Genomic DNA, 27248 nt, shown 5'->3' with positions numbered 1-27248 from the left:
CAGCAACATACCACTGAGTAATGAAAAGGAGATAATATAATGTTCACATGACCAGGACATACGGCATCCGAACAAGCATTTGGATAACTTTATTGAAAGCTATTTGAAGCCAGGCTCTTAGCCCGCTCTCTGCAGTGACTAAATTAAATGTGATAGTTAGGTTAATGCTGAGGCACCAAAAATATATCTCGCATTTGAGCGAGTAAGCCCAGTGGGGTTGTGGAGCCTGTGCATTGTTTTCCCCATGCCGGGTCTACCAGGTGGAGGGAGTCGTAAGTCCCCTTGGCCCCCCTACGGCCCCCCTAAGCTTCATCCCTCTGCAAATCCTCCCGACGCCTCTCCCTAATTCCCTTCAAGCCAGTGGGGCTGTCCAGCATCCTCCAATAAATTAGCCCAGCGGCCCCCGCTGCGTAATAGGCCCTAACAGTCTGACTTCTGGCCAGGGGCCGAGTCACAAGCCCCATGTATGCTACTGACTGAACCTAGTGTACCCCATACCCTGTCCTACAGCAAAGAACCTGACAGCTAGGTCGGCTTGGGAGATATTGACTAGTTATAGTCTTTGTCTCATTGTGGTTTGGATGGTTTTTATTGTTTGATTCTGTTTCTTGTACATATTATGTCCTAGTAATTTTGATTCTGTTTCCTATCTCACTATGTTTTTTACTCCAGCTATATTCTGCCTGTGGCTGCTGTCTGGCGGTGTATCTGGTTCTAGTTGTCTGACAGTGTCTCTGTTCTCTCTCTCTCCAGCGCTGCTGAGCCTGCTGACGGCTGGCGCCCAGACAGAAATGAAGAGAGTTGTCGGAGACAACGCCACCCTGCCGTGCCACCATCAGTTCTGGCAGTCCAACGCGCAGTTGCTCGACATCGAGTGGCTACTGCAGAAGCCCAACTCCAAGCAGAGAGTGGTGAGGAAGCTGCTCTCTCTCTCTCTCTCTCTCTCTCTCTCTCTCTCTCTCTCTCTCTTTCTCTCCTGTCTTTCTTTGTCATTGTCTCTATTTCCTTCCTTCTCTCTCTCTTTTTTCTCACTCCTTTTCTCTATACCCCCCTAATATCTTTGTTGCAACCAATATGGTATCATTTGAATAGCTTTTTCAAAGGCACACTTACACAACACAATGTTCCTCCAATTTGTTTCCTTCCCATCTCAACCGTTTTCTACTTCCTGCAGTTTACTCTTACTCTCTCCCAATTCCTCTATTCTCTATTTATTTAATCTGCTCAGGGTTTTTTTCATAGGCTTTTTCAGATTCCCTGAAGTGTTACAATGTCGACAGAGATACAGTAGTAAACAAATTACTGTGGCTGAAAGTCCACCAGAGACACAGTTAATAAATAAAGCCTATACATCCTACCAGCTGTGAAAATAGAATACCTAGACCTTCCAGTCCCTGACAATTGAATTAGACCACATCAATACTGCCAGCTCTTAATAGGATAAAAATGGATCCATCCTATCACCTACCTTGAATCATTTACCCGAGTCTAAAAACAGCCCTAATCTAATTACTTGTGTTGTAGCTCTCAGATGATGTTAGAGTATCAGTTTCTGTTTTGATTTGTTCCTGTTATTTCTTAATGAAATGCAGTATCTGATAACAGTAAGACCATGGCATCTCAACAGTCCTCGTCAGAACAAAGAGATTTCTTCTCTCTTTGGAAGTCATTCGTTAACAAACTGATCTGTTGATTAGCAGTGAGAGATTTGGTTCCACAAGAAAATGGAGACAGGACAAAGGGGAGGAGGGAGAGAAGGGAGGAGCGAGAGAAGGGAGGAGGGTGAGAAGGGAGGAGCGAGAGAAGGGGGAGGGTGAGAAGGGAGGAGAGAGAGAAGGGAGGAGGGTGAGAAGGGAGGAGCGAGAGAAGGGAGGAGGGTGAGAAGGGAGGAGGGAGAGAAGGGAGGTGGGAGAGAAGGGAGGTGGGAGAGAAGGGAGGAGGGAGAGAAGGGAGGTGGGAGAGAAGGGAAGAAGGGAGTTGGGAAAGAAGGGAGAAGGGAAGAAGGGAGTAGGGAGATAAGGGAGGAGGGAGAGAAGGGAGGAGGGTGAGAAGGGAAGAAGGGAGTTGGGAAAGAAGGGAGAAGGGAAGAAGGGAGTAGGGAGAGAAGGGAGGTGGGAGAGAAGGGAGTAGGGAGATAAGGGAGGTGGGAGAGAAGGGAGGAGGGTGAGAAGGGAAGAAGGGAGTTGGGAAAGAAGGGAGAAGGGAAGAAGGGAGTAGGGAGATAAGGGAGGTGGGAGAGAAGGGAGGAGGGTGAGAAGGGAAGAAGGGAGTTGGGAAAGAAGGGAGAAGGGAAGAAGGGAGTAGGGAGAGAAGGGAGGAGGGAGAGAAGGGGAGAAGGGAGTAGGGAAAGAAGGGAGAAGGGAAGAAGGGAGTAGGGAGAGAAGGGAGGAGGGTGAGAAGGGAAGAAGGGAGTAGGGAAAGAAGGGAGAAGGGAAGAAGGGAGGTGAGAGAGAAGGGAGGAGGGAGAGAAGGGAGGTGGGAGAGAAGGGAGGTGGGAGAGAAGGGAGAAGGGAGAGAAGGGGAGAAGGGAGTAGGGAAAGAAGGGAGAAGGGAAGAAGGGAGTAGGGAGAGAAGGGAGGTGGGAGAGAAGGGAGGAGGGAGAGAAGGGAGGTGGGAGAGAAGGGAGGAGGGAGAGAAGGGGAGAAGAGAGTAGGGAAAGAAGGGAGAAGGGACGAAGGGAGTAGGGAGAGAAGGGAGGTGGGAGAGAAGGGAGGAGGGAGAGAAGGGAGGTGGGAGAGAAGGGGAGAAGAGAGTAGGGAAAGAAGGGACGAAGGGACGAAGGGAGTAGGGAGAGAAGGGAGGAGAGAGAGAAGGGAGTAGGGAGAGAAGGGAGAAGGGAAGAAGGGAGGTGAGAGAGAAGGGAGGAGGGAGAGAAGGGAGGTGGGAGAGAAGGGGAGAAGAGAGTAGGGAAAGAAGGGACGAAGGGACGAAGGGAGTAGGGAGAGAAGGGAGGAGAGAGAGAAGGGAGTAGGGAGAGAAGGGAGGAGAGAGAGAAGGGAGTAGGGAGAGAAGGGAGAAGGGAAGAAGGGAGGTGGGAGAGAAGGGAGGAGGGAGAGAAGGGAGGTGGGAGAGAAGGGGAGAAGAGAGTAGGGAAAGAAGGGAGAAGGGACGAAGGGAGTAGGGAGAGAAGGGAGGAGAGAGAGAAGGGAGTAGGGAGAGAAGGGAGGAGAGAGAGAAGGGAGTAGGGAGAGAAGGGAGGAGAGAGAGAAGGGAGGAGGGAGAGAAAGGGAGAAGAGAGTAGGGAAAGAAGGGAGAAGGGACGAAGGGAGTAGGGAGAGAAGGGAGTAGGGAGAGAAGGGAGAAGGGAAGAAGGGAGGTGAGAGAGAAGGGAGGAGGGAGAGAAGGGAGGTGGGAGAGAAGGGAGGTGGGAGAGAAGGGAGAAGGGAGAGAAGGGGAGAAGGGAGTAGGGAAAGAAGGGAGAAGGGAAGAAGGGAGTAGGGAGAGAAGGGAGGTGGGAGAGAAGGGAGGAGGGAGAGAAAGGGAGAAGAGAGTAGGGAAAGAAGGGAGGTGGGAGAGAAGGGAGGTGGGAGAGAAGGGAGGAGGGAGAGAAGGGAGGTGGGAGAGAAGGGAGGAGGGAGAGAAGGGGAGAAGAGAGTAGGGAAAGAAGGGACGAAGGGACGAAGGGAGTAGGGAGAGAAGGGAGGAGAGAGAGAAGGGAGGAGGGTGAGAAGGGAGGTGGGAGAGAAGGGAGAAGGGAGGAGGGAGAGAAGGGAGGAGAGAGAGAAGGGAGGAGGGAGAGAAAGGGAGAAGAGAGTAGGGAAAGAAGGGAGAAGGGACGAAGGGAGTAGGGAGAGAAGGGAGGAGAGAGAGAAGGGAGTAGGGAGAGAAGGGAGGAGGGAGAGAAGGGGAGAAGAGAGTAGGGAAAGAAGGGAGAAGGGAGAGAAGGGAGGAGAGAGAGAAGGGAGTCGGGAGAGAAGGGAGGAGGGAGAGAAGGGAGGTGGGAGAGAAGGGAGGAGGGAGAGAAGGGGAGAAGAGAGTAGGGAAAGAAGGGAGAAGGGACGAAGGGAGTAGGGAGAGAAGGGAGGTGGGAGAGAAGGGAGGAGGGAGAGAAGGGAGGTGGGAGAGAAGGGGGAGAAGAGAGTAGGGAAAGAAGGGACGAAGGGAGTAGGGAGAGAAGGGAGGAGAGAGAGAAGGAGTAGGGAGAGAAGGAGAAGGGAAGGGAGGTGAGAGAGAAGGGAGGAGGGAGAGAAGGGGAGGTGGGAGAGAAGGGAGAAGAGAGTAGGGAAAGAAGGGACGAAGGGACGAAGGGAGTAGGGAGAGAAGGGAGGAGAGAGAGAAGGGAGTAGGGAGAGAAGGTAGGAGAGAGAGAAGGGAGTAGGGAGAGAAGGGAGAAGGGAAGAAGGGAGGTGAGAGAGAAGGGAGGAGGGAGAGAAGGGAGGTGGGAGAGAAGGGGAGAAGAGAGTAGGGAAAGAAGGGAGAAGGGACGAAGGGAGTAGGGAGAGAAGGGAGGAGAGAGAGAAGGGAGTAGGGAGAGAAGGGAGGAGAGAGAGAAGGGAGTAGGGAGAGAAGGGAGGAGAGAGAGAAGGGAGGAGGGAGAGAAAGGGAGAAGAGAGTAGGGAAAGAAGGGAGAAGGGACGAAGGGAGTAGGGAGAGAAGGGAGGAGAGAGAGAAGGGAGTAGGGAGAGAAGGGAGAAGGGAAGAAGGGAGGTGAGAGAGAAGGGAGGAGGGAGAGAAGGGAGGTGGGAGAGAAGGGAGGTGGGAGAGAAGGGAGAAGGGAGAGAAGGGGAGAAGGGAGTAGGGAAAGAAGGGAGAAGGGAAGAAGGGAGTAGGGAGAGAAGGGAGGTGGGAGAGAAGGGAGGAGGGAGAGAAGGGGAGAAGAGAGTAGGGAAAGAAGGGAGGTGGGAGAGAAGGGAGGTGGGAGAGAAGGGAGGTGGGAGAGAAGGGAGGAGGGAGAGAAGGGGAGAAGAGAGTAGGGAAAGAAGGGACGAAGGGACGAAGGGAGTAGGGAGAGAAGGGAGGAGAGAGAGAAGGGAGGAGGGTGAGAAGGGAGGTGGGAGAGAAGGGAGAAGGGAGGAGGGAGAGAAGGGAGGAGAGAGAGAAGGGAGGAGGGAGAGAAAGGGAGAAGAGAGTAGGGAAAGAAGGGAGAAGGGACGAAGGGAGTAGGGAGAGAAGGGAGGAGAGAGAGAAGGGAGTAGGGAGAGAAGGGAGGAGGGAGAGAAGGGGAGAAGAGAGTAGGGAAAGAAGGGAGAAGGGAGAGAAGGGAGGAGAGAGAGAAGGGAGGAGAGAGAGAAGGGAGTAGGGAGAGAAGGGAGGAGAGAGAGAAGGGAGTAGGGAGAGAAGGGAGGAGAGAGAGAAGGGAGGAGGGAGAGAAGGGAGGAGAGAGAGAAGGAGGAGGAGAGAAGGGAGGAGAGAGAGAAGGGAGGAGAGAGAGAAGGGAGGAGAGAGAGAAGGGAGTAGGGAGAGAAGGGAGGAGAGAGAGAAGGGAGTAGGGAGAGAAGGGAGGAGAGAGAGAAGGGAGTAGGGAGAGAAGGGAGGAGAGAGAGAAGGGAGGAGAGAGAGAAGGGAGTAGGGAGAGAAGGGAGGAGAGAGAAGGGAGTAGGGAGAGAAGGGAGGAGAGAGAGAAGGGAGTAGGGAGAGAAGGGAGGAGAGAGAGAAGGGAGGAGGGAGAGAAGGGAGGAGAGAGAGAAGGGAGGAGGGAGAGAAGGGAGGTGGGAGAGAAGGGAGAAGGGAGGAGGGAGAAAAAGGAAGAAAATGGAAAACAAATGTAACACTTTTATTCCTCTGAAGGGGCTGGCACATTGCATTGACTATTTAACGGGGAGATAACATTGAAGGCACCATTAATTAAAATCAAATGTCTGATAATTTGGTTAGGAATGAGACTGTGCCTGTGGCGGAATGAATAACTAATTATTTTATTTCCGCTGAAAGGCCGTGTTGAAATGGAAAAGAGCAGCTTGTCAACATTTAGCCTCTGTTGCCGAGCGTACAGGCTACATGTGTCAGGAGCACAGAGGGGAGAGAAAGCCTGTGCAAGGGCAGAGTTCACTTGTGCTAACCTGGGGATGCGTATGCTAATGATAATGGTGGTAACCACCCATAGGCCCATATACTGAGGCCTTCCACAGACACAGAAACAAACAAAAATTTGACCAACTGGGGACATTTTATTAGTCCCCACCAGGGATTACAAAAAACTAGTAGCTGTAATCCGTTACATTACAGCAAAAATACCAGCAATAATAAAGTAATCAGATTACAGATACTTTTGAAAAACTAGATGATTACTTCGAGGATTACTTTTAAATTCAGAAATTTGCAAAAAAAAATCTTTGACACTTCTCGGTTTTCTCAATGACATTCAAATCAGTTTGTTCACCTGAGTGAGTCTGACCACAAGTCAGAGACCACTATGATGACACACCAAATGTGGTTTATGGATTGTGGGAAAAGAGCAGGGATAGGCTTTTGTAGGCTACAGCCAAGCTATGTCTTCCAATGGTGCAACTGCTGTCGGCATCCAAATATTATCCAACTTGAATAAACACTTGGAGGTAAGGATGACAGCAGTGTTGTAGTCTACAGCGATACGGATATCACTTATTGATATCTACATAGCGCATTGATGTAAATCACACTGCTACTCTCTGATTTAGCTATTTGAGCTTTACAGATTGTGGTTGTTATGGATGGCTGTTCACAGTTCAGAGTGAAAGAAAAGCAGCCAACGGGTGCTCAGCATATGTGGGCACTCCTTGGAAAATCATTTCAGGTGAAGCTTGTTGAAGGAATGCCAAGAGTGTGCAAAGCTGTCATCAAGGCAAAGGGTGGCTACGTTGAAGAATCTCAAATCTCAAATATATTTAGATTTGTTTAACACTTTTTTGGTTACCACATGATTCCATATGTGTTATGTCATAGTTTTGATGTCTTCACTATTATTCTACAGTGTAGAAAATAGTACAAATAAAGAAAAACCCTTGAATGAGTAGGTGTGTCCAAACTTTTGACTGGTACTGTCTATTAATGTAAAGATATAATTTAATGTAGTGGAAAGGGATGGGATAGAAGAAACCAACATAACCAACCCATAAAGTAAAATTGAACATCTTATAGGGCCATCTATGTAATCTCTAACATTGATTTATCCTGCAATAGATGTCGTTCAATTGGTAAAATATATTTTTGAATTTTTCTAATGCCTCTTAAGGGGAAAGTAATCTAAAAGTAACAGCATGTAATCAGATAATGTTACTGAGTTTGTGTAATCAAAAAGTTACATTACTGATTACAATTACAGCTATCTAGTAACTGTAGCGAATTACATTTAGAAAGTAACCTACCGAACCTTGATCCCCAAAAGGTCAAATGCTATTTCTAGGGGGTTTAGGGTTAAGGTTAGAATTAGTGTTAGAATTAGATTCAGGGTTAGATTCAGGGTTAGGGTTAAGGTTAGGTTTTAGGGTTAGGGTAAGGGTTAGAGTTAGGGTTAGGGGAAATTATTTTGAATAGGACAGAATTTTGTCCCCACACGGTTAGTTGTACAAGACTGTGTGTGTTTGTGTGCGTGTTTGTGTGTGTGTTTGTGTGTGTGTATACTGTAAATGGCCAGTTGTCACCTGCAAGCACAGCAGGTAAACCCCGCTCCTGTGGCACTGATGTGCTGTGGCACCAGCATTTAGCAGTCACCATCTGCAGGCTCTCAGTTGCCCTGAGTAATAGGCTGCTGTGACAGCTGTGTTTGATAGTGTTGTTGTAGTGTGTGTGTGTTTACAGGGGAGAGAGAAAAAAGACAAAGACAGGGTACATGTCTGTACTGTATGTGTATGTGTCTTTATGATCAAGCAGTGTCCAATGCATGTGTAAATCCAGATACAGATCTGATGTCTTTACATATGTCTCTGCATTACAGCTCTCTCAGTGTGTCTCATTGTCTCTATCCCCAACCCAGATCATTACGTTTTTCGGGGGCCAGGTGTACACCAATGAGGTGACCAGTGAGGCCAGTCGTCTGTCTTTCGCAGGGGACTACCTGAAAGGAGACGCCTCCCTGCTCCTCAGTGACCTACAGCTGACGGACTCTGGAGAGTACTACTGCAAGGTCAAAACGGGGGGAAAGTACCACTGGAGCCAGGTTAACCTCATAGTGCTGGGTGAGTCTGCTCTCCAGCTCTGTCTCTCACACACGCTAATCAATAGGGAATTAGCAGGCACATTTCCTCTCTCATGCTAACTGATCTAATGATTCAATTTGATTTAGACGGAGTGATTCGATTTAGATTTTTTTGTTTGGCCTTGTTTCTCTGTTGCGAGGTTCTCTGAGATGTGTGGTTGTTGAGGCATATACAGTAGAAGTAACATGTCATATATAATATACTAAACTCAGAAAAAAAGAAAAGTCCCCTTTTCAGGACCTTGTCTTTCAAAGACAATTCATAAAAATCCAAATAACTTCACAGACCTTCATTGTAAAGGGTTTAAACACTGTTTCCCATGCTTGTTCAATGAACCATAAATAATTAATGAACATCCACCTGCGGAACGGTCTTTAAGACACTAACAGCTTACAGACGGTAGGCAATTAAGGTCACAGTTATGAACACTTAGGACACTAAAGAGGCCTTTCTACTGACTCTGAAACACACCAAAAGAAAGATGCCCAGGGTCCCTACTCATCTGCATGAACGTGCCTAAGGCATGCTGCAAGGAGGCATGAGGACTGCAGATGTGGCCAGGGCAATAAATTGCAATGTCCGTACTGTGAGATGTCTAAGACAGCGCTACAGGTAGACAGGGCGGACAGCTGATCTTTCTCGCAGCGGCAGACTATGTATAACAACACCTGCACAGGATCGGTACATCCGAACATCACACCTGCTGGACAGGTACAGGATGGCAACAACAACTGCCCGAGTTACACCAGGAATGCACCATCCCTCCATCAGTGCTCAGGCTGTCCACAATAGGCTGAGAGAGGCTGGACTGAGGGCTTGTAGGCCTGTTGTAAGGCAGGTCCCCACCAGACATCACCGGCTAAACGTCGCCTATTGGCACAAACCCACCGTCGCTGGACCAAACAGGACTGGCAAAAAGTGCTCTTCACAGACGAGTTGCGGTTTTGTCTCACCAGGGGTGATGGTTCGCGTTTATCGTCAAAGGAAGGAGCATTACACCGAAGCCTGTACTCTGGAGCGGGATCGATTTGGAGGTGGAGGGTCTGTCATGTTCTGGGGCTGTGTGTCACAGCATCATCGGACGGAGCTTGTTGTCATTTCAGACAATCTCAGCACTGTGCGTTACAGGGAAGACATCCTCCTCCCTCATGTGGTATCCTTCCTGCAGGCTCATCCTGACATGACCCTCCAGCATGATAATGCCACCAGCCATACTGCTCGTTCTGAGGGCTAGGGCCATTCCCCACAGAAATGTCAGGGAACTTGCAGGTGCCTTGGTGGAATAGCGGGGTAACATCTCACAGCAAGAACTGGCAAATCTGGTGAGGTTCATGAGGAGGAGATGCACTGCAGTACTTAATGCAGCTGGTGGCCACACCAGATACTGACTGTTACTTTTGATTTTGAACCCCCTTTGTTCAATGACACATTATTACATTTCTGTTAGTCACATGGAACTTGTTCAGTTTATGTATGTTGTGGAATCTTGTTATGTTCATACAAATATTTACACATGTTAAGTTTGCTGAAAATAAACGCAGTTGACAGTGAGAGGCCGTTTCTTTTTTTGCTGAGTTTATGTCTAGAAATTACATTGGGGATTGACCTCGTCAGCTTGAAACAGATAATGCAGAATTTAGTTGTTAAAGCGGAAGTTCACCCATTTTTACAGGTGGCCTTATTTTCACTTTTTTTGTGCTTGTAGTTGATACCCCAAACCATTTTTCAGATTTTGTTTCGTTACAGAGAAAATTGACTGTCACATTTTGCTGAGTCATTACTTGCCTTAGACTACAATGCATTATGAAAATGTGTTTAAGCATGTTATAAAATGCTCCAAATCCCCATTACATCAGAATCTCATTCTGGATAACACCTCTGTACTCAATTTTAGAAAACATTTCCACTGTCCCATAAATCCATATTTGCATATTTTTGTTGTTGTTAACAGCATCATTCAAACATGGATTTATTGCATGGTGGAAAGACAATCCCAAATTGAGTGCAGAAACATTATCCAGAATGAGATTCTGATATAATATGAGGTGGTTTGGAGTGTTTTCGAACATTTTATAACATGTTTTAAACACATTTTCATAATGCATTGTAGTCTATGGCAGGTGATGACTGTGACAAACAATTTTCTCTGTAACAAAACACATTTTTAAAAACTGTTTGGGGGTCAGCTACAAGCACAGAAAGAGAGAAAATGTGTGAACTTCCCCTTTAAACATTAGGACAAAATGTTGCTACCATGATAAGAAAATACTTTTTCTGTCATTATGCGGCAGACAAGCTCTTTATGATGATTTAATATGTGTTATATCTGTTTTTAATTATTAAACACCAGACAGAGTTCTGAGCCGTAATTCAGCTCTCATAAGTATGATGGCAAAGCCAGTTGGGCTGCTTTAGCAGAGGCAAAGACGCCATTGTTGTTTTATTCTCTGTTCGGTTTAGTTTCTTCATTGCCCCAATACACAGAGGCTTGGCGGATCTGTTTTAAATGGTTTAGTTTTAACTGTCTCTGTGGTAAATATGTCTCTGTATATCATCGAATAGACAAACAGCTTTGAAGGACAAACAGGCAAATGGAGAGCAGCAATACCACAAAGCCGTCTAGTAGTCCAATGGGGGAAGTGAGATCATTCTCAATGTCAGAAACTATGCAATTTATTAAAACATCATGGGAGATTAGTTCAATCGGCGGCTATTGGTTCTTTAATGGAACAGTCTCTTAATCCTTTCTCTCTTTTCTCTCTCTCCTCCATAAAGACATTTCATTGAGTTAACGCTTAGATTTTTACAAATTGCCATCAGCTTTGCAGTGACACTTTCGATTTTGAGAGACGAACATTTGCATTTTTCTTTCGCAGTCCCAATGTTAATATAATGGGTTGGCAGAGGAGCTGGCTGCTGGCTGGGTCTGGGCCTGGGCCTCTGTGTCAGTGTGTGTCCTCGCTCTGGCTGCTCCTGTTGCAGAGAGAGCGGCCTAACTGGCCCTGACAGAGATGTGAGATGAACTGCAGAATCCCCGGCACTCTCCTCAGCTCCCTTATTATATCCCTTACTAAGTGTGTGAGCAGCATGTTTGTTCACCAGGCCGGTTAGACTAGAAGGGAAGGGATGGAGGGAGAGGATGGACGGATGGAAGGAGGAAAAGATTGAGGAATGGGTTGAGGGATAGAGGGATGGGTTGAGGGATGAGGGGGAGATATAGGGAGGACTGGAGAAGCTGCTGTGAAGCAGCCATAGAGCTTAGAGCAGGGCTGGCCATCTAGTGACCTCCAGGCCACAGAAACTCAGGAGCACAGCGCTCTCTCCTGATCTGTCTCTGTTTGCAGGCTTTCAAAACCAACTCACAGTCACTTATTGATCTTGGCCTGGGCCTTTAATACTACTCTTAATCCCAGCATTGACTTCCATGAGAAACAAACAAGCTATTGTTACACTCAAGAATCTTTTTTGTATTAATTCACATTTACACATGCTGCTACAGTATGTCATACTCTGGGCTAAACAGCATATTATATGAATTAATCATTATCCATATTAGGTACCATCCTGTTTTCTTTTTTGTATAATAGTGTCATTATGTTATGTAACTACTGTTCTGTTGTTTCTACAGTGAAGCCCTCTAAGCCACGATGCTGGATGGACGGCAGGCTGTTAGAGGGCAGTGACGTTAAACTGAGCTGCAAATCCAGTGACGGCTCAGACCCTATCAAATACAATTGGGGGAGGGTGCTGGATAAGGGAAAGAGTGTTGGGAAACTCCCCCTACTGGCACTGAGAGGTAAGTAGATTGTCCACAAGTACACAAGTACACATGTGTATGTGTAACACGGGTCCCCTAAAGAGGATATTACATAGTATATGTTACTTTGATGTTAGTATTTCCCAGAAGAAATTTGATCCCCAAACACCTAAGTTCCAGTCTGCCTCCGAAACACCAAAATGTAATGGAGATTCAATACAACACGACAAAACTTCCTCCACTTCCAGACCAGGGTTCCCCAACTGGTGGCCGAATTTGGCCAGCAGGCGATTTTATTTGGCACCCCAAGTTAAAAAAAAATATATAAACATATTAAAAAATGGGGACATAAATGACTGTAAAAACACCAGCAAATCAGCTCCAAGTGATATTTATTTAGAACATTTGTCCAAAAGTATTCCCACGCATAATAGAGGGATATATGTGATCGTATACAAATGTAAGCAAGGTTTTATATCTGTTTGGGCTTCTTGCGGTCAATTTGCATTCTAAAAATTATTAGTAATTATGTTCCTGAACCCGAACAACAAGCCTTCATTACATTTCATTTTTACCACCTATTTTCCCCACTCAACTCGCATTAGCCATGGCACGTGCCAATGCCAAAAGCCTAGAAGTTAATGACCTCCATGAAACAACACCTGTACAGTCTAATTCGTTTTCAGTGGCCGATAAAACAAATCGGCATGGGCCATTATTTATTGGTAGTGGTGAATGTTAATATTACGTGGCTGTTGTGACGGGGATGACTAAACGACTCTTAACCCAGTAAAGCTCAATCGTTCTCTCAGACAAACTCTTTCAACTCCCCTAAATTCCCCCAGTGTCTATGGGCCGCTCTTCAATCACCAGAGCCACTCTTGAGTCTGAGTATACTCAATCTCTCAGAGGCCAAGATCAACATTTGCGAGTTCATCTCCTGCTCTGTCCCACAAAGTGTGATACATCAGAGCTGACACACTATTACAGACAGGAATGGTTAGCCCAAAACCGACCTGAGTCAGATCGAACTAGGCTCAACACTCATCAATACAATTTCACCTCAATACTAGATTATCATAGAATGGAGTGGATCAGAGCTAAGTAGACTTTGATATGAAGTACAGTACATAACTGCAAGGATTTACTACATGCTGTTAATCAAATTACTCTTCAAGGTCATGCTAACTGTAATTGTAATGTTGTAAGTGTAAATACATGTACAAACTGCACCACAGACAAATCAAATCAAATTGTATTGGTCACATACACATGGTTAGCAGATGTTAATGCAAGTGTAGCGAAATGCTTGTGCTTCTAGTTCCGACCGTGCAGTAATATCTAGAATATGTACATATAAATTATATGGATGAGTGATGGCCGTGCGGCATAGGCAAGATGCAGTAGATGGTATAGAGTACAGTATATACATATGAGATGAGTAATGCATGGTATGTAAACATGATATAAAGTGGCATTGTTTAAAGTGACTAGTACATTTATTACATCCAATTTTTAATTATTAAAGTGGCTAGAGATTGAGTCAGTATGTTGGCAGCAGCCACTCAATGTTAGGGATGGCTGTTTAACAGTCTGATGGCCTTGAGATAAAAGCTGCTTTTCAGTCTCTCTGTCCCAGCTTTGATGCACCTGTACTGATCTCACCTTCTGGATGATAGCGGGGTGAACAGGCAGTGGCTCGGTTGGTTGTTGTCCTTGATGATTGTTTTGGCCTTCCTGTAACACCAGATGGTGTAGGTGTCCTGGAGGGCAGGTAGTTTGCCTCCGGTGATGCATTGTGCAGACCTCACTACCCTCTGCGGAGCTTTGCGGTTGTGGGCGGAGCAGTTGCCGTACCAGGCGGTGATACAGCCTGACAGGATGCTCTCGATTGTGCATCTGTAAAAGTTTGGTGACAAGCCAAATTTCTTCAGCCTCCTGAGGTTGAAGAGGCGCTGTTGCACCTTCTTCACTACGCTGTCTGTGTGGGTGGACCATTTCAGTTTGTCCGTGATGTGTACGCCACTACTGTCCCGTCGATGTGGATAGGGGGGTACTCTCTCTGCTTTTTCCTGAAGTCCACAATAATCTCCTTTGTTTTGTTGATGTTGAGTGTGAGGTTATTTTCCTGACACCACACTCCGAGGGCCATCACCTCCTCCCTGTAGGCTGTCTCGTCGTTGTTGGTAATAAAGCCAAACTTGATGATTGATTTGGAGGCGTGCATGGCCACGCAGTCATGGGTGAACAGGGTGTACAGGAGAGGGTTGAGAACGCACCCTTGTGGGGCCCCAGTGTTGAGGATCAGTGGGGTGGAGATGTTGTTTCCTACCCTCACCACCTGCGGGCACCCGTCAGAAAGTCCAGGACCCAGTTGCACAGGGCGGGGTGGAGACCCAGTGTCTCGAGCTTTATGACGAGTTTGGAGGGTACTATGGTTTTTAAATGCTGAGCTTTCATCGATGAACAGCATTCTTACATAGGTATTCCTCTTGTCCATATGTGTTAGGGCAGTGTGCAGTTTGATTGCGATTGCGCTGTCTGTGGCCCTATTGGGCGGTAAGCAAATTGGAGTGGGTCTAGTGTGTCAAGTAGGGTGGAGGTGATATGATCCTTGACTAGTCTCTCAAAGCACGATATTCATTTAGGTCAGTTACCTTAGCTTTCTTGGGAACTGGAACAATGGTGGCCCTCTTGAAGCATGTGGGAACAGCAGACTGGGATAGGGATTGATTGAATATGTCAGTAAACACACCAGCCAGCTGGTCTGCGCATGCTCTGAGGATGGTGCTAGGGTTGCCGAGGGTTAACACGTTTAAATGTTTTACTCATGTTGGCCGCGGTGAAGGAGTCCTCAAAGCGAGCAAAGAAGTTGTTTAATTTGTCTGGGAGAAAGTCGTCATGTCCGCGACGGGGCAGGTTTTCTTTTTGTAATCTGTGATAGTATAGAGACAAAGTAGAGTCACAATTGTGACTCTACTTTGTCTCTATACTGACGCTTAGCTTGTTTGATTGCTTTGTGGAGGGAATAACTACACTGTTTTGTATTCGGTCATGTTTCTGGTCGCCTTGCAATGATTGAAAGCAGTGGTTCGTGCTTTCAGTTTTGCGCGAATGCTGCCATCAATCCACGGTTTCTGATTGGGGAAGGTTTTAATTGTCACCGTGGGTACAACATCACCGATGCACTTGCTAATAAACTCACTCACCGAATCAGCATATACATCAATGTTGTTGTCTGAGGCTATCCGGTCCTCTCAGATTTCTCTGGTTGAGCAGGTTCTTAAATCACAGCCTATCTATCTCTCCTACAGATCTGAAGAATCCAGAGATCGTCACTCTGCGGAACCTGACGAAGGACAGTACAGGTTTTTACAAGTGCACCGCCAGCAATGATGTGGGCGAGGAGAACTGCATCATCGAGGTCACCATGCAGTGTGAGTAGCGAAAGCTGCTCTCCGGCTCCGCACCACACCGTGCTACAATGGTGATGAATGACTGTAGTTTCCAACAGCACCTGAAAATTGGTTTCCCCTCCCTCCGCTGCCCTCTGCCTCAGTAAACCAACACTGGGGACGGTACCGTTTAAACATTGGCCATTGGTCATCAGCTTCACCCAAACAGCCATGTTTCAATGTCACAGTAATAGAATTCCAGAAAGGCACATGAATTGTAGGGTCACAACAGGGTAAACTGTTGGGGACATGATTTATAAGTTAACACAGCAACATAAATGGTTTGATACCATAGCTTTGTAGGGGACTGAACACATAATACACACAACACCAGCAAAATGTATGATCTACAAATTTACAGGATTTACCTATCGGGACTAAACCATTATTTTCAAATGGATTGTTTATGTGAGAAGCATCAATATTTGCATGTGTGCACAGTACGGTATGCATACTGTATGTGCAGGTGCATTTGTGGTGGTTTTTCTCTGCCTTTCTGATGTCACAGATGTGTGATGTTCCACAGATGTTCGAGGGATGGGCGTGCTGGCAGGTGCTGTGGTGGGCGTCTCCTTTGGTGTTCTCCTCATCATCCTTATCATCTGGCTCGTCTTCCGCAAGAAGGAGAAGAAGAAGTATGAGGAGGAGGAGACTCCCAATGAGATCAGGTCAGTTATTTTTCTTCTGGTTCCTCTCTCTTCTTCTTCTTCTGTTCTTCTTTTGCTCTTTTTTCTGTCTAACTAAAGTACTAAAGCAAATCACCCACTTCTGTGCATGTGTATGTACACATGCGTGTGTGTCTGTAATAAATCCCTCATTGTCAAGTGTAGTATTGATTGGTTTCTGAGAGCCTTCTTTTCACACCTCTCTGCTCCCGTGCCCAGAGCTTCTCTCCTTTCCAGAGCAGGCCTTAGAAGGCGGCAGGGCCTGGGTGTGGATTGAGGCTGTGTTGATCTACAGTAAACTGGGGCCTCCGGGCTGCTAATGGCACGGCTAGTTACAGCAGTAAAAAACAAATGCCACAGCTTGGAGGCTGTGTAGCTGCTTATTTGTTGGTGTTCAGATGAATAATGCAGCTTGGTTGGGGATGACTGTGTAGTAAATAATGCAGACTCCGGGGAGGTGTTTCCTGTTTACATGCCATGTTTAGCCACTGAGCGGGCAGGAATGGATGGAGCTCGCAGGCTAGGTGATGTAGTTTTCTGAAGTGGGCTCGATGACGGTGGTGCCAATGTAATGTGGTGGATTTAGACCCAGACGAATTAGACTATATTTAGTTAGACACTGTGTCAGACCCAGATGATAATGCAGTGCAGTGGAGCATCACCAAACCCTTTTCCCTGATTGTACAAGACAGTTTTCTCCACTGGCTCTCCTCAGAAAGGCTGTAGAGTTTGTCTAAGTTTATGTTTGTCTCTGTGTGCATGCTTGAAGTCGCGATTGGTCGAATCTAAGTAGCTCTTGTTTGGTTTTGCTGTGTGTCTCCATACAGGGAGGATGCAGAGGCTCCCAAGGCCAAACTGGTGAAGCCCAACTCCCTGTCCTCATCCCGCTCTGGCAGCTCCCGCTCCGGGGCCTCCTCAACACAGTCCATGGTGCACAACACCGCACCCCGCGGGCACCGCCCTCGCCTCCCAGCCATTGCTGCCCTTAAGGAGAACGGACAGCCCCCTGACTTCCCACAGTCCCCCCCAGCCTACACCACAGTGGTACCACCCAACAAGACCCCTGAGCCCCCCGGCACCCCCAAATACAACATCAACTCCAGGAACCAGATCTCTGGGCCAACTCCCCCAACTCTCATGGTCCCTGCCCAGAACAAGGCCTTTCAAACTGTGTAGGAAGTAGAAGAGAGTCCATCCTGGCTGTGTTGAAGCATAAGACCCACCCCTCCCCCCACCCCTTCAAAGACACAAACTCTTCTGTTAAACAACGAAATGCAACTAGTAAAAGGATGTAATTAAAATAATAAATAATAGAAATCCCAAAACTTTTAATGAATGCATACTTAAAAAGGGAAAATAAGAAATGCTTGCCCCTACTGAATAAAAAACAACTAAACTAAACTAAAAACCTGAGACAGAACATTTCTGTTTATGTCTCTCGGCTAAAGAACTTATTTTTACACTTTTCTTTCAACTTTGAAGGTATGGGAAGCAGTGAGCGAGCACAGCGCTGTGTGCGGTGAGGTGGAAGGAAAACCAGAGTGGAGCTTTTATTTATTTATCAAATCAAAAGGACGGGAGGAGTGCAGAGAAAAAGGAAGAAAGAAGGGACGGGATGAGAAAAGAGAGATCCAAAGTCAGAGCCAGGTGCTGACGGAGGGATGAGGGCATGGAATACTGAGAGAGAACAAGCCTCTTTATTTTGGCCTTGTGGTGTCTCTGACTCATCCAACCACACCAATCCAAGCAGGCAGACACATTGGAGCTTCCCGCTACAAACCACACACCCAAAAACACCCCTAGCCCTCTGACAGATAGCCGACTGTTTTCCCTGTGAGGAGAGAAACCGTTAGATCACCCCTCCAAACCACAGGTGGCCGGTGGCATCTTATTTGAGGAGGACGGGCTCATAGAAATAGCTGGCATGGAATAAATGAAATGGTATCGAACACATCAAACACATGGGGAATTTCTCAATATGTATACTACCGTACTCTACACTCTCATGCTCCGAGTGATGTTCTCTCAAGTACGTTCTTGTGAGGACGAGAGTGTGGAGAACACATAAAACATTATATTTGAGAAGCACTCCCACTCCCCCTACTGTATTACCTCACACTGCATCTCCCCAATCACTGAACCTTTTCCAGCCAGGACAATGGCAACAATAGACGCAACAAGATATAAATAAAACAAACGTTTTACCTAATAATTATCAACTAGATATATGTGAATCGTAGTACTCTAGTTAGCCACATAGTTTAACAGGCAAAAATGACCTAAGACTAATGTTATAGCTAGCTCTATTAAATTACTATGGATTTACCCATTCACTGAACCTTCTTCCAGACAAGACAATGGCAATAGAGATTAAACAAGATATACACAAAGCAAATGTTTTACTTCATAACTATCCGCTAGCTATATGTGAATCGTAATAATGTAGCTAACCACATAGTTTAACAGGAAAAAATAACCTAAAGCTAATGTTATACAAGGTAGATGTCAATTCTTTGTGGGTTGCTAAGCTAACAATCTTTGTGGCTATCTGGCGAGCTAACAGTAGTAGCTAACCAGTTTGCCCTATTGACTTATTATGGGCTTGCATTCTACGATACGTAGGCAGGTAAACATGCCAAAAATAACACAGCATGTATTTATTAACCTATCAAGATAAAATATTGTAGTCATGCAACATATGAGATGAGAATAGGCAACATTTCATACTGAAGTCAGAGTGTATTTTCTCTCGATTCAGCTCAAATAATGGATTTCAAGAAATGTTGTGTCATTTTTTACGTGGTTGCGTCATATTTCTTTGCATCATTTCTGTTGAAGCTTGCATCGATGCACGCTTCCAACTATGTACAAACTCATTTGAGAAGTGCCCTCTGTGCTCCATTTCACATACTTTGATTTGGACTCATACTCCGACTCTCCCCTTCTCCAATTTGCGTGCTCGAAGCATGGTAGTATGTATTTTGAGAAACACCAATGCTTTCCATGTGTTTGATACTATTGAATTCACTCCATTCCAGCCATTATTAGGAGTCGTTCTCCCCTCAGCAGCCTCCTGTGCTGCAGACGGTCTGTGATGCTTTACGGACTCCACGACGACATCTAAGACACACCATGTTCCATGGTCCTGACCCCATTCAGAGAACAGCTCATCTGCTTTTCTCAACAGGAGAAACGTTAGCCACATTCATAGGATGTATCACTGACATGGTAGCTTGAGTTCTGCTGAAACTTTTATTTTTCTCCCCACATCCTCTCTCTCAGCTCTGTGGATATTCTACATCAGTGATCGACAATTCTGGCCTCCCGGGTCTGTAGTGGTGTCACACTTTCCCCCCATCCTTAGCAAACACAGCTGATTAAACTATTTGCATGTAAACTGAAGATCATGATTAGTTGATTATTGAAGTCAGGTGTGTTGGCTGGGGCTGGGGAAAAAGTGTGAGGACTGGAGTTATCATCCCATATAGTATGTAAACTCCTCCCCAAATTAACATATGGGTGAATTAGGTGTTAAAGTACAGTACATAGAGATACATGACTGAATATACTGGATAAGAATAGCTTTAAGACAAGGGGGCATAGTATCTCTTCTATTTCTATTTTACTCCCCCCACCCGGGCATGTCTGGACAGGTTGTGAAGGGTGACACAGTTTCAAATAAATCAATCAAATTGATTTATAAAGCCCTGCTTACATCAGCTGATGTCACAAAGTACTGTACATAAACCCAGCCTAAAACCCCAAACAGCAAGCAATGCAGGTGTAGAAGCACGGTAGCTAGGAAAATCTCCCTAGAAAGGTCAGAAACTAGGAAGAAACCTAGAGAGAAACCAGGCTATGAGGGGTGGCCAGTCCTCTTCTGGCTATGCCGGGTAGAGATTATAACAGAACATGGCCAAGATGTTCAAATGTTCATAGATGACAAGCAGGGTCAAATAATAATAATCACAGTGGTTGTCGAGAGTGCAACAGGTCAGCACCTCAGGAGTAAATGTCAGTTGGCTTTTCATAGCCGTTCATTCAGAGCATCTCTACCGTTCCTGCTGTCTCTAGAGAGTTGTAAACGGCAGGTCTGGGACAGGTAGCACGTCTGGTGAACAGGTTCCATAGCCGCAGGCAGAACAGTTGAAACTGGAGCAGCAGCATGACCAGGTGGACTGGGGCCAGCAAAAAGTAATCGGGCCAGGTAGTCCTGGGGCATGGTGATAGGGCCCAGGTCCTCCGAGAGAGAGGGAGAGAAAGAAAGAAAGAAAGAAAGAAAGAAAGAAAGAAAGAAAGAAAGAAAGAAAGAAAAAAAAAGAGAATTAGAGAGAGCATACTTAAATTCACACAGGACACCGGATAAGACAGGAGAAATACTCCAGATATAACAGATTGACTGTAGCCCCCGACACATAAAGTACTGCAGCATAAATACTGGAGACTGAGACAGAAGGGGTCGGGAGACACTGTGGCCCCGTCCGATGATACCCCCGGACAGGGCCAAACAGGCAGGATATAACCCCACCCACTTTGCCAAAGCATAGCCCCCACACCACTAGAGGGATATCTTCAACCACCAACTTACCATCTTGAGACAAGGCCGAGTATAGCCCATAAAGATCTCCCCCACGGCACAACCCAAGGGGGGGTGCCAACCCGGACAGGAAGATCACATCAGTGACTCAACCCACTCAAGTGACGGTTGTGTCTCAGCCTGAAGAAGTGCCACCAATCCCCAGGATGGGTCATCATTGCTTTTTTAAACTATTTTATTTACCTCCACTGTTTAGCAATGTTACTGAAATCAAAGCCTGTCAAAAACACCATGAATGTGTGTTGAACAAAGATGGTCACTACTATTTGCTTTGCTTTATAAGGTACTGAATGGAAGGAAGTCAAAGATCGGTACAGAGGCACATATTACCTTGAAGTTAATCCCCCAAATACTGTGGATGAGGGAATGGAGGAAGGAGTATGACTTTAGTGACTTGTATTGTACAGTATGCATGGTTCCACCCATGGAAGGTACTCTCCTTGGATCCACAACAACAGAGTGGCACTCAATTACTGTCTCATTGTGTTTATGGCTGCTCAGTACGTTGGCCAGGCTTTGGCATCAGCCATCCCATTTGTTGTACAGTGTAGTTTGAATGAAAGTTTAGAAAAAAAGGACAAGTAGGCAATTTAGTGTGCCTTTGCAATCCCTATCCCCTTTGACGGTTTCTTTCTCTGTCCTTATCGTGAATGCACAAGTGGTTTGAGTTATCTGTGTTAATCCAGCTTTGGGAATCTACAGCCAAACTAGAGGGGCCTAAGCCAAACATGTGTGATTATATGTAACCCAATCACAATGCAGAGAGTGTACATCTCCTTAACGAGACAACGATCTATGCCAATGGAGTAATGTACATTATGTAGTCATAGTGTTGTTTTATATTGTACATACAGATAGATATACACACATGATGTCATTTAATTTAACAGACAAGGTGGTGGTGGTGTTGCTGGTGGTGTTAAGATGTCCAATGAGGAAAGAAATGCCTTTTCAAAGAGAACAAGATGGTTTGTATTGGGCCAGGGAAGCTGATGTGTTTTAGTTCGATACAGACCTTCAGGGCCTCACCCACACATTCTCACGTTAGCCGCTCATTCAAAGGAGTAGGATAGGGGGACCAGCCAGGCATATCCTATCTGAATGGATAAGGCATCAGTGCAGACACAGTGTTTATTTTAGTTTCTGTGACAGTATAGTATATGCCTATTATTGAATTCAATTCAGTTTCACAGGCAGTAATCTTATTTTCGCTAGTGCTAGTGGTGTCTCGAGACAATGCCTGTCCATAATTCATACTCATCTAGTCCTCTGGAAGCCGCTCGCATGCTATCTGCCTGGTAATGCTGTCTTTTAATATAGCCATGCACTGGTCTATTTGTGTAATGACAGCTTCCCATCACACACACACACCACACAGTACACAGTGAACCGAAAGCCGAAATAGTCAGACTTGTTATTTCTGTTCCTTTAGAATAAATTTGATGGAGGGAATGTCAGGGGGCATTATGACTGACTGATGGTCCTGCCCATCAAAGGGAGCACAAAAATAACCATTGCATAGCCCAGGAGACAATACACACACACACAAACAGTGCTATGTGTCTTATCATTCTCAAAAACAGATGCTCTTACACAGTTTTCAAGGGAACCTTGGAGAGGAGGGGACGTACAACAAGATTAAAATCGAGCCAGAGCTCTAGGCTCCTCCATTTAAACTCCCTCCACTGCCTACAGGAGCAGCCCGGTGGAGGATAGAATACATTGTCTTAAATTCCTCCGGCTTTTTGATTTGCCTTCCAGCAACTGGAGGTCTCAGGTGGCAAATTCCCCAGTTTACGAGCCCTCACGTTGCTTCTCCTCATCTGTGCCAGCTTTGTGGACTGTCAAACCTACTTCACCAAATGAATCCTGATAGGCTTTTGTCTGAGCAGTCGGGAATTTAAACTAGGCTTTCTCTCCACCCCAGATTTGCAACACACTCAAAAATGGTTCTTAAAGTGGCACCACTCTAATGTTATCAGCATTCAAATGTAAGGGAAATGATTCATGATTCTGATTATCCTGCATTATATTATATGAATATCATGTAGCCACCATGTTTGTGTTCTTTAGCAGTTTTTGGGACAAGCAGTCCAGCATGACAGATTGAAGCTCAGACTGTGTTTGGCCAGCCTCTGGTACAGGAACATGATGCATTGTGACAATCTGAAAGTGGAGGGGTGGAAGTCCATCACAGAAAGGAGGAACGCTAAGGGAGCTGCATGTCAAAGGTCATCGAGCAGATGAGGGGAATGCTTTGCTTTGATGTAAACGTATACCTGTATTTGGCTAAAATCATGTTATTGTAAATATATATCACAGAATGTTTTATGAAGCTTTATTTTGTTTTCTGTTTTGGTTCTTCTGAATCCATGTACTTTTCACTTTTGTGTGCTGTGCTCATCGTGGTTGAGGGTTGGGGGATGGGGGGTTTGGCTTTGTCTGTAACGACCTTGTCTGGATGTCAGACAGACAGCTCAGCACGGCATGATAAAAGGAAATATAAACCTCTCTTTACTTTTCACTCATCTGTCATCTTCTTCACAGTCGCTTCTCTTTGGTTTTTTAAAGCGGTACAGTTTGTTTGACAAAAACAATCCATGTAAATATCACAAGTAAAAAATGTATATTTTTACGACTTCTGAGTTATTACTATTTCCTTTGCAAATAAAATATACAATGACAAGTTATATGGCTTTTTTTGCTTCAATCAAGGCAAACGCTAGCAGTGAAACTGACATTCGATAGCAGCTGCCTCTCATGTGTGTGACATTGTAATGTTATTATACTGGTGACTCAAGGTGAGAGTGCTAGGGACCACATTTCTCTGTGTTGCTAATAGGGCTCATGATCTCCAGTTTCCCAGTGACAGAATGGTAATCGACGGCCGTAGCAGAGGCTTCACCCTAAGTGCTACTCTCCAGGCCCATGGATGTGACAGTTATGCCTATTGCAGGAAGATCCAAGATATCTATTGACCTGTCAGCCTTTTATTGACTGACATTTATCATTTTCCCTCAGAAAATGTCTTCCTATGTTAACAATTTATTGAACTGCCAAAATGAAGTATACATGTCTACCGGATCCATAGATAATGGGTGAATTTTATATATTATTCATAGAACACAGGTATCGTACAAAAATATGTCTGCTAACAAATCACGACAAACAATGATTATGGAATATATTCCTCAAGTAAATGGTAAGAGATATAAAAGTGAATGTACTGTAGATATGAGAGCAATAAAATGGGTATTGGTTTGGCTACATACCACATATTAGACTGTGTTATCTGACATCTGCTTGTAGCTGATCCTATTTGTTTAAACATTAGCATAATCCAGAGCCCCTCATGCATATCCAACAAGATTGATTCAGATTTTCAAGCCGACATCACATTTCTCTACTCTGCTCCATGCCTCTGTGCTCTTTGATTCCACAGGATTAACCGTGTGTGATGACACTCACACACCCCATCAGACACAGAAAAACATATGTACACATTATGTAAACACATGTACACATACATACACATACACACTTCAGCATCAAAATCAAATTATCTGGCGTAAAAATCAATAACACAAGCACTGGCCATTGTATGTCTCTCATTTTAGAAAAATGTTGAAATTGAAAAAGGCGATTCCAGTCCTAGTGTGGAATACTATAATGGATTACCACGGGAATAGAAAACACAATGTTACTCTAATGGGTTCTAACATAACTATGATAAAGATGAGTCCTTGTGTCCTTATCTCGATTTTGCCATGGGAAAATGTTATCAAACCTTATTTGGCTGTTGAATAAGATTGGATTACATTTTCTTATGGCAAAAGAAATCGGAATAAGATATTCGTCATCGAGATAAGGACACAATGACTCATATTTATCATATTTATGTTAGAACCATTTAAAGTAACATTGTGTTTTCTATTCCTGTGGTAATCTTGAAAGTTAATGTATGTAGATTGCCATAGTACATAATTGGAGCACCGAAAATATGTTTCTGTTAATCAGTTATAGAATTGTGCCCCCTGGTGTTGATTGAAGATCTCAGTGAAAACTGCTCCATCTGTGATGATGCTGCTGGACCCTAATGTGATAACAGCCATGCACATTTTAAACCAAGAAATCAGCCAATAACATAAATGAGCCACTTAATTAGTTTATCACAAATCCTCAAGGTGATTAGTGACCACATATTACTATGTGGACTACAGTATGGTGGTGGTGGGAATTGGGATGGAAACAGTGACGGCATGAATAGCTTTGGTTGTGGCTCCCTCTGGTGGTCCATAATATGGCCACCTCCAGAGGTATCATGGTTGTCACAAACCACGTTTCCATCCAACCATTTCATGCAGATGAATTACCTGCCGCATGAAAAAAGTCACGACCGAGCTTATCGACATATGACATATGACATATGCCTGTACAATTTTATAATAGAATGGCATTGATAAGAGCATGATGATATAGGCCAAGTATGTACCCACTGGGCACACACATATACTTTGACAACCCACATGCAACTATCATGGTCATGTATCTATCTGGACCAGAATATCTTCTTCCTAAAGGACAATTGGTAGCCATCTGCCATCTGCCCATTGATTCCCATCTAAAATGGTAACTGCTGCTGTATAGAAAACAAAGCCTCGCTCACCAGGGTTACAGCTCTGTATAAAAGCCAAAAAGGTGGTGAAAGAAGACTATTGAGCAATTGATACATTTGTCTGAAGGTTGTGTCAAACTTAACACACACATCGTAGACTTTTAACGATGTCTGTCTGCCTCTCAGTTCTCTCAGTGATTCTCAGTGGATAATGGGTATTGCACTGTGACCCGCATCTCAAGCACATTTCACTGTCTGACGACTACACTAATTACAGCGCTGCCATAAAGTCAAATGGAGAGGTTAATAGGATGCTATTTTTAACATCCACATGGCATTATAATTCCCTTTTTAAATCAAGAGTCCCCAACTCCCCCTTCATCCAGATGAACTGTGCAGACAACATTCCAGTCTGAAGACACTCAATTGCTCACAATTTACTCCTTGATACTATTCTTCTTGATTTTGCCCTGCTCATAGTGCTAAAAGGAAGATAATTACTTGACTTATTCCTTTTAGCTCTTAGTGGAGTAATGTGCATCAATGGTGCATCTCCAGAAAACTTTGTTCTCGGTAGTTTTCATGACCTTATTCCAGGTGGTTCCTGCCTTCTCTTCCTCATTCGTCCTTCTCCTTAGCTTCTTTGGGTGGCCAACATTCCTTTTGACCTGTGTGTGAACTGCACAATATCGGGGAATCTTTTCCAGCTACAAAAGTTTTGTTTCCCAATATGTTCTTTTGGGAAAAGGATTGCCCATGGGACTTTTAGGAGCCATTGGTCAAACATAAATGTGCTTTAATTAAGCCATTGGCGTTAGGCTTCATCTGTGAGATTCTAATTAATTCACAAAGCCTTATTGATGCTAAACAAAAAAGTAGAGCACTTGTTACATTAAGATCTATAAAGTAAAAAAAACATTGTTTGTGTGGCCTAATTATACATTAAAGCAGTGAATAAAATATCCTAATGTGGCAGAGTGCAGAAAAGTAAGAGTAGGCCTAGGCCAAATTGGCATGCCATGCGGATTCATAATCAAATTATTCTGGGCCCTTAAGACGTGTATTTGGCAGATGCTGAGCTGACTCCATGCAGTTCAATGGAGGAGAGCTAATTGAATACAAGTGATGACCAGGCTATCCTCCCACAGTAAAGTAATTGATCTGAGACTCCTCAGGAAAGCTACAAAAATCAGCAGAGCTGTGAGGATTACACTATTAGTGACAGACAGCAGAATTCTGTATGAGAAGTATTCTATTTTCTAACCATAGGCTAGTCTATGACAGATAGCATACAGTATGTCATGTGGGGTACAGCATGAGTTGATTCTGGGTGTATGTACAGATGTAGGATCTTCATTTGATCACGCTGTTGCAGGAGAGCTTTCCTGCAAACTTGTAGTATATTTGAAGTTTAAAAAGGCTTCTGAAGTTTGTAATTTCCACTTTGAAATTTCAGTCCATTTATTATAATCCACCAAATAATTCACATTTCCTGCTGTTGCAAACTGGCTCAAATTAAAATCCTACATCTGTTGGTCCACCCATGCTCACAAACTGGACAAAGCTAACCCTTGGAGAGTGAGGGTCATGCTGACTAGCAAATCAGGGCCTGAAGAGACAGCATGGCTAGTTCATATACAGGGGTGAGGTGAATGGGGACAGTCAGATTGGCTAAGGCTAGGAGCTGATAGCAATTTCTTACTTGAGGTGGAGAAGAGGTGAGGATGGGTGAGAGCTAGACAAACAATCAACACGCACACTGGAAAAAATGTCCTAAAGCAGCCAATTGGATTCCATGAAATTTCAACACCTACAGTAGGATTGGGGTGAGTACCAGAAGTGTTGTGAAATCCAATATGTTGCTTTCGAATTATCTAGCCTTGCATGAGGACGAAAACGCAAGTATAATGAAAAACTAGCAGTGTTTCAATCTTCTCGATTTTGCATTTCAGATAATGGGATAATTAGGAGTACAGGGACACCTTCCATCCCTGGATTGAGGTACATTTTCTAGCCAAATCCCGCGTTCATTGACATGGTGCAAA

At 44.9% G+C, this 27248-nt stretch overlaps 1 protein-coding gene across 2 annotated transcripts in view; it reads left to right on the top strand.

Annotated features, from left to right (window-relative positions):
* Nucleotides 1-23278, top strand: part of LOC118397517 (CXADR-like membrane protein) — a 99299-nt gene extending 76021 nt beyond the window's left edge. The window contains exons 1-7 of one of the 2 annotated variants that reach the window (XM_035792369.2): nt 388-529; nt 754-911; nt 7892-8093; nt 11743-11910; nt 15186-15308; nt 15853-15994; nt 16819-23278. In XM_035792369.2, the coding sequence (XP_035648262.1) occupies nt 792-911; nt 7892-8093; nt 11743-11910; nt 15186-15308; nt 15853-15994; nt 16819-17167 (1104 nt within the window). In that variant the 5' untranslated portion in view covers nt 388-529; nt 754-791 and the 3' untranslated portion in view covers nt 17168-23278. Of the gene's footprint in view, nt 1-387; nt 530-753; nt 912-7891; nt 8094-11742; nt 11911-15185; nt 15309-15852; nt 15995-16818 lie in introns of those variants that run through there. The other variant, XM_035792368.2, reaches the window with a different exon arrangement.
* The last annotated feature ends 3970 nt before the right edge of the window (nt 23279-27248 follow it).

This window comes from Oncorhynchus keta, chromosome 18, assembly GCF_023373465.1.
Source record: "Oncorhynchus keta strain PuntledgeMale-10-30-2019 chromosome 18, Oket_V2, whole genome shotgun sequence".
Lineage (NCBI taxonomy): Eukaryota > Metazoa > Chordata > Actinopteri > Salmoniformes > Salmonidae > Oncorhynchus > Oncorhynchus keta.
Note: the sequence above shows the minus strand (reverse complement) of the source record. Positions and strands in the feature narration are given on the sequence as shown.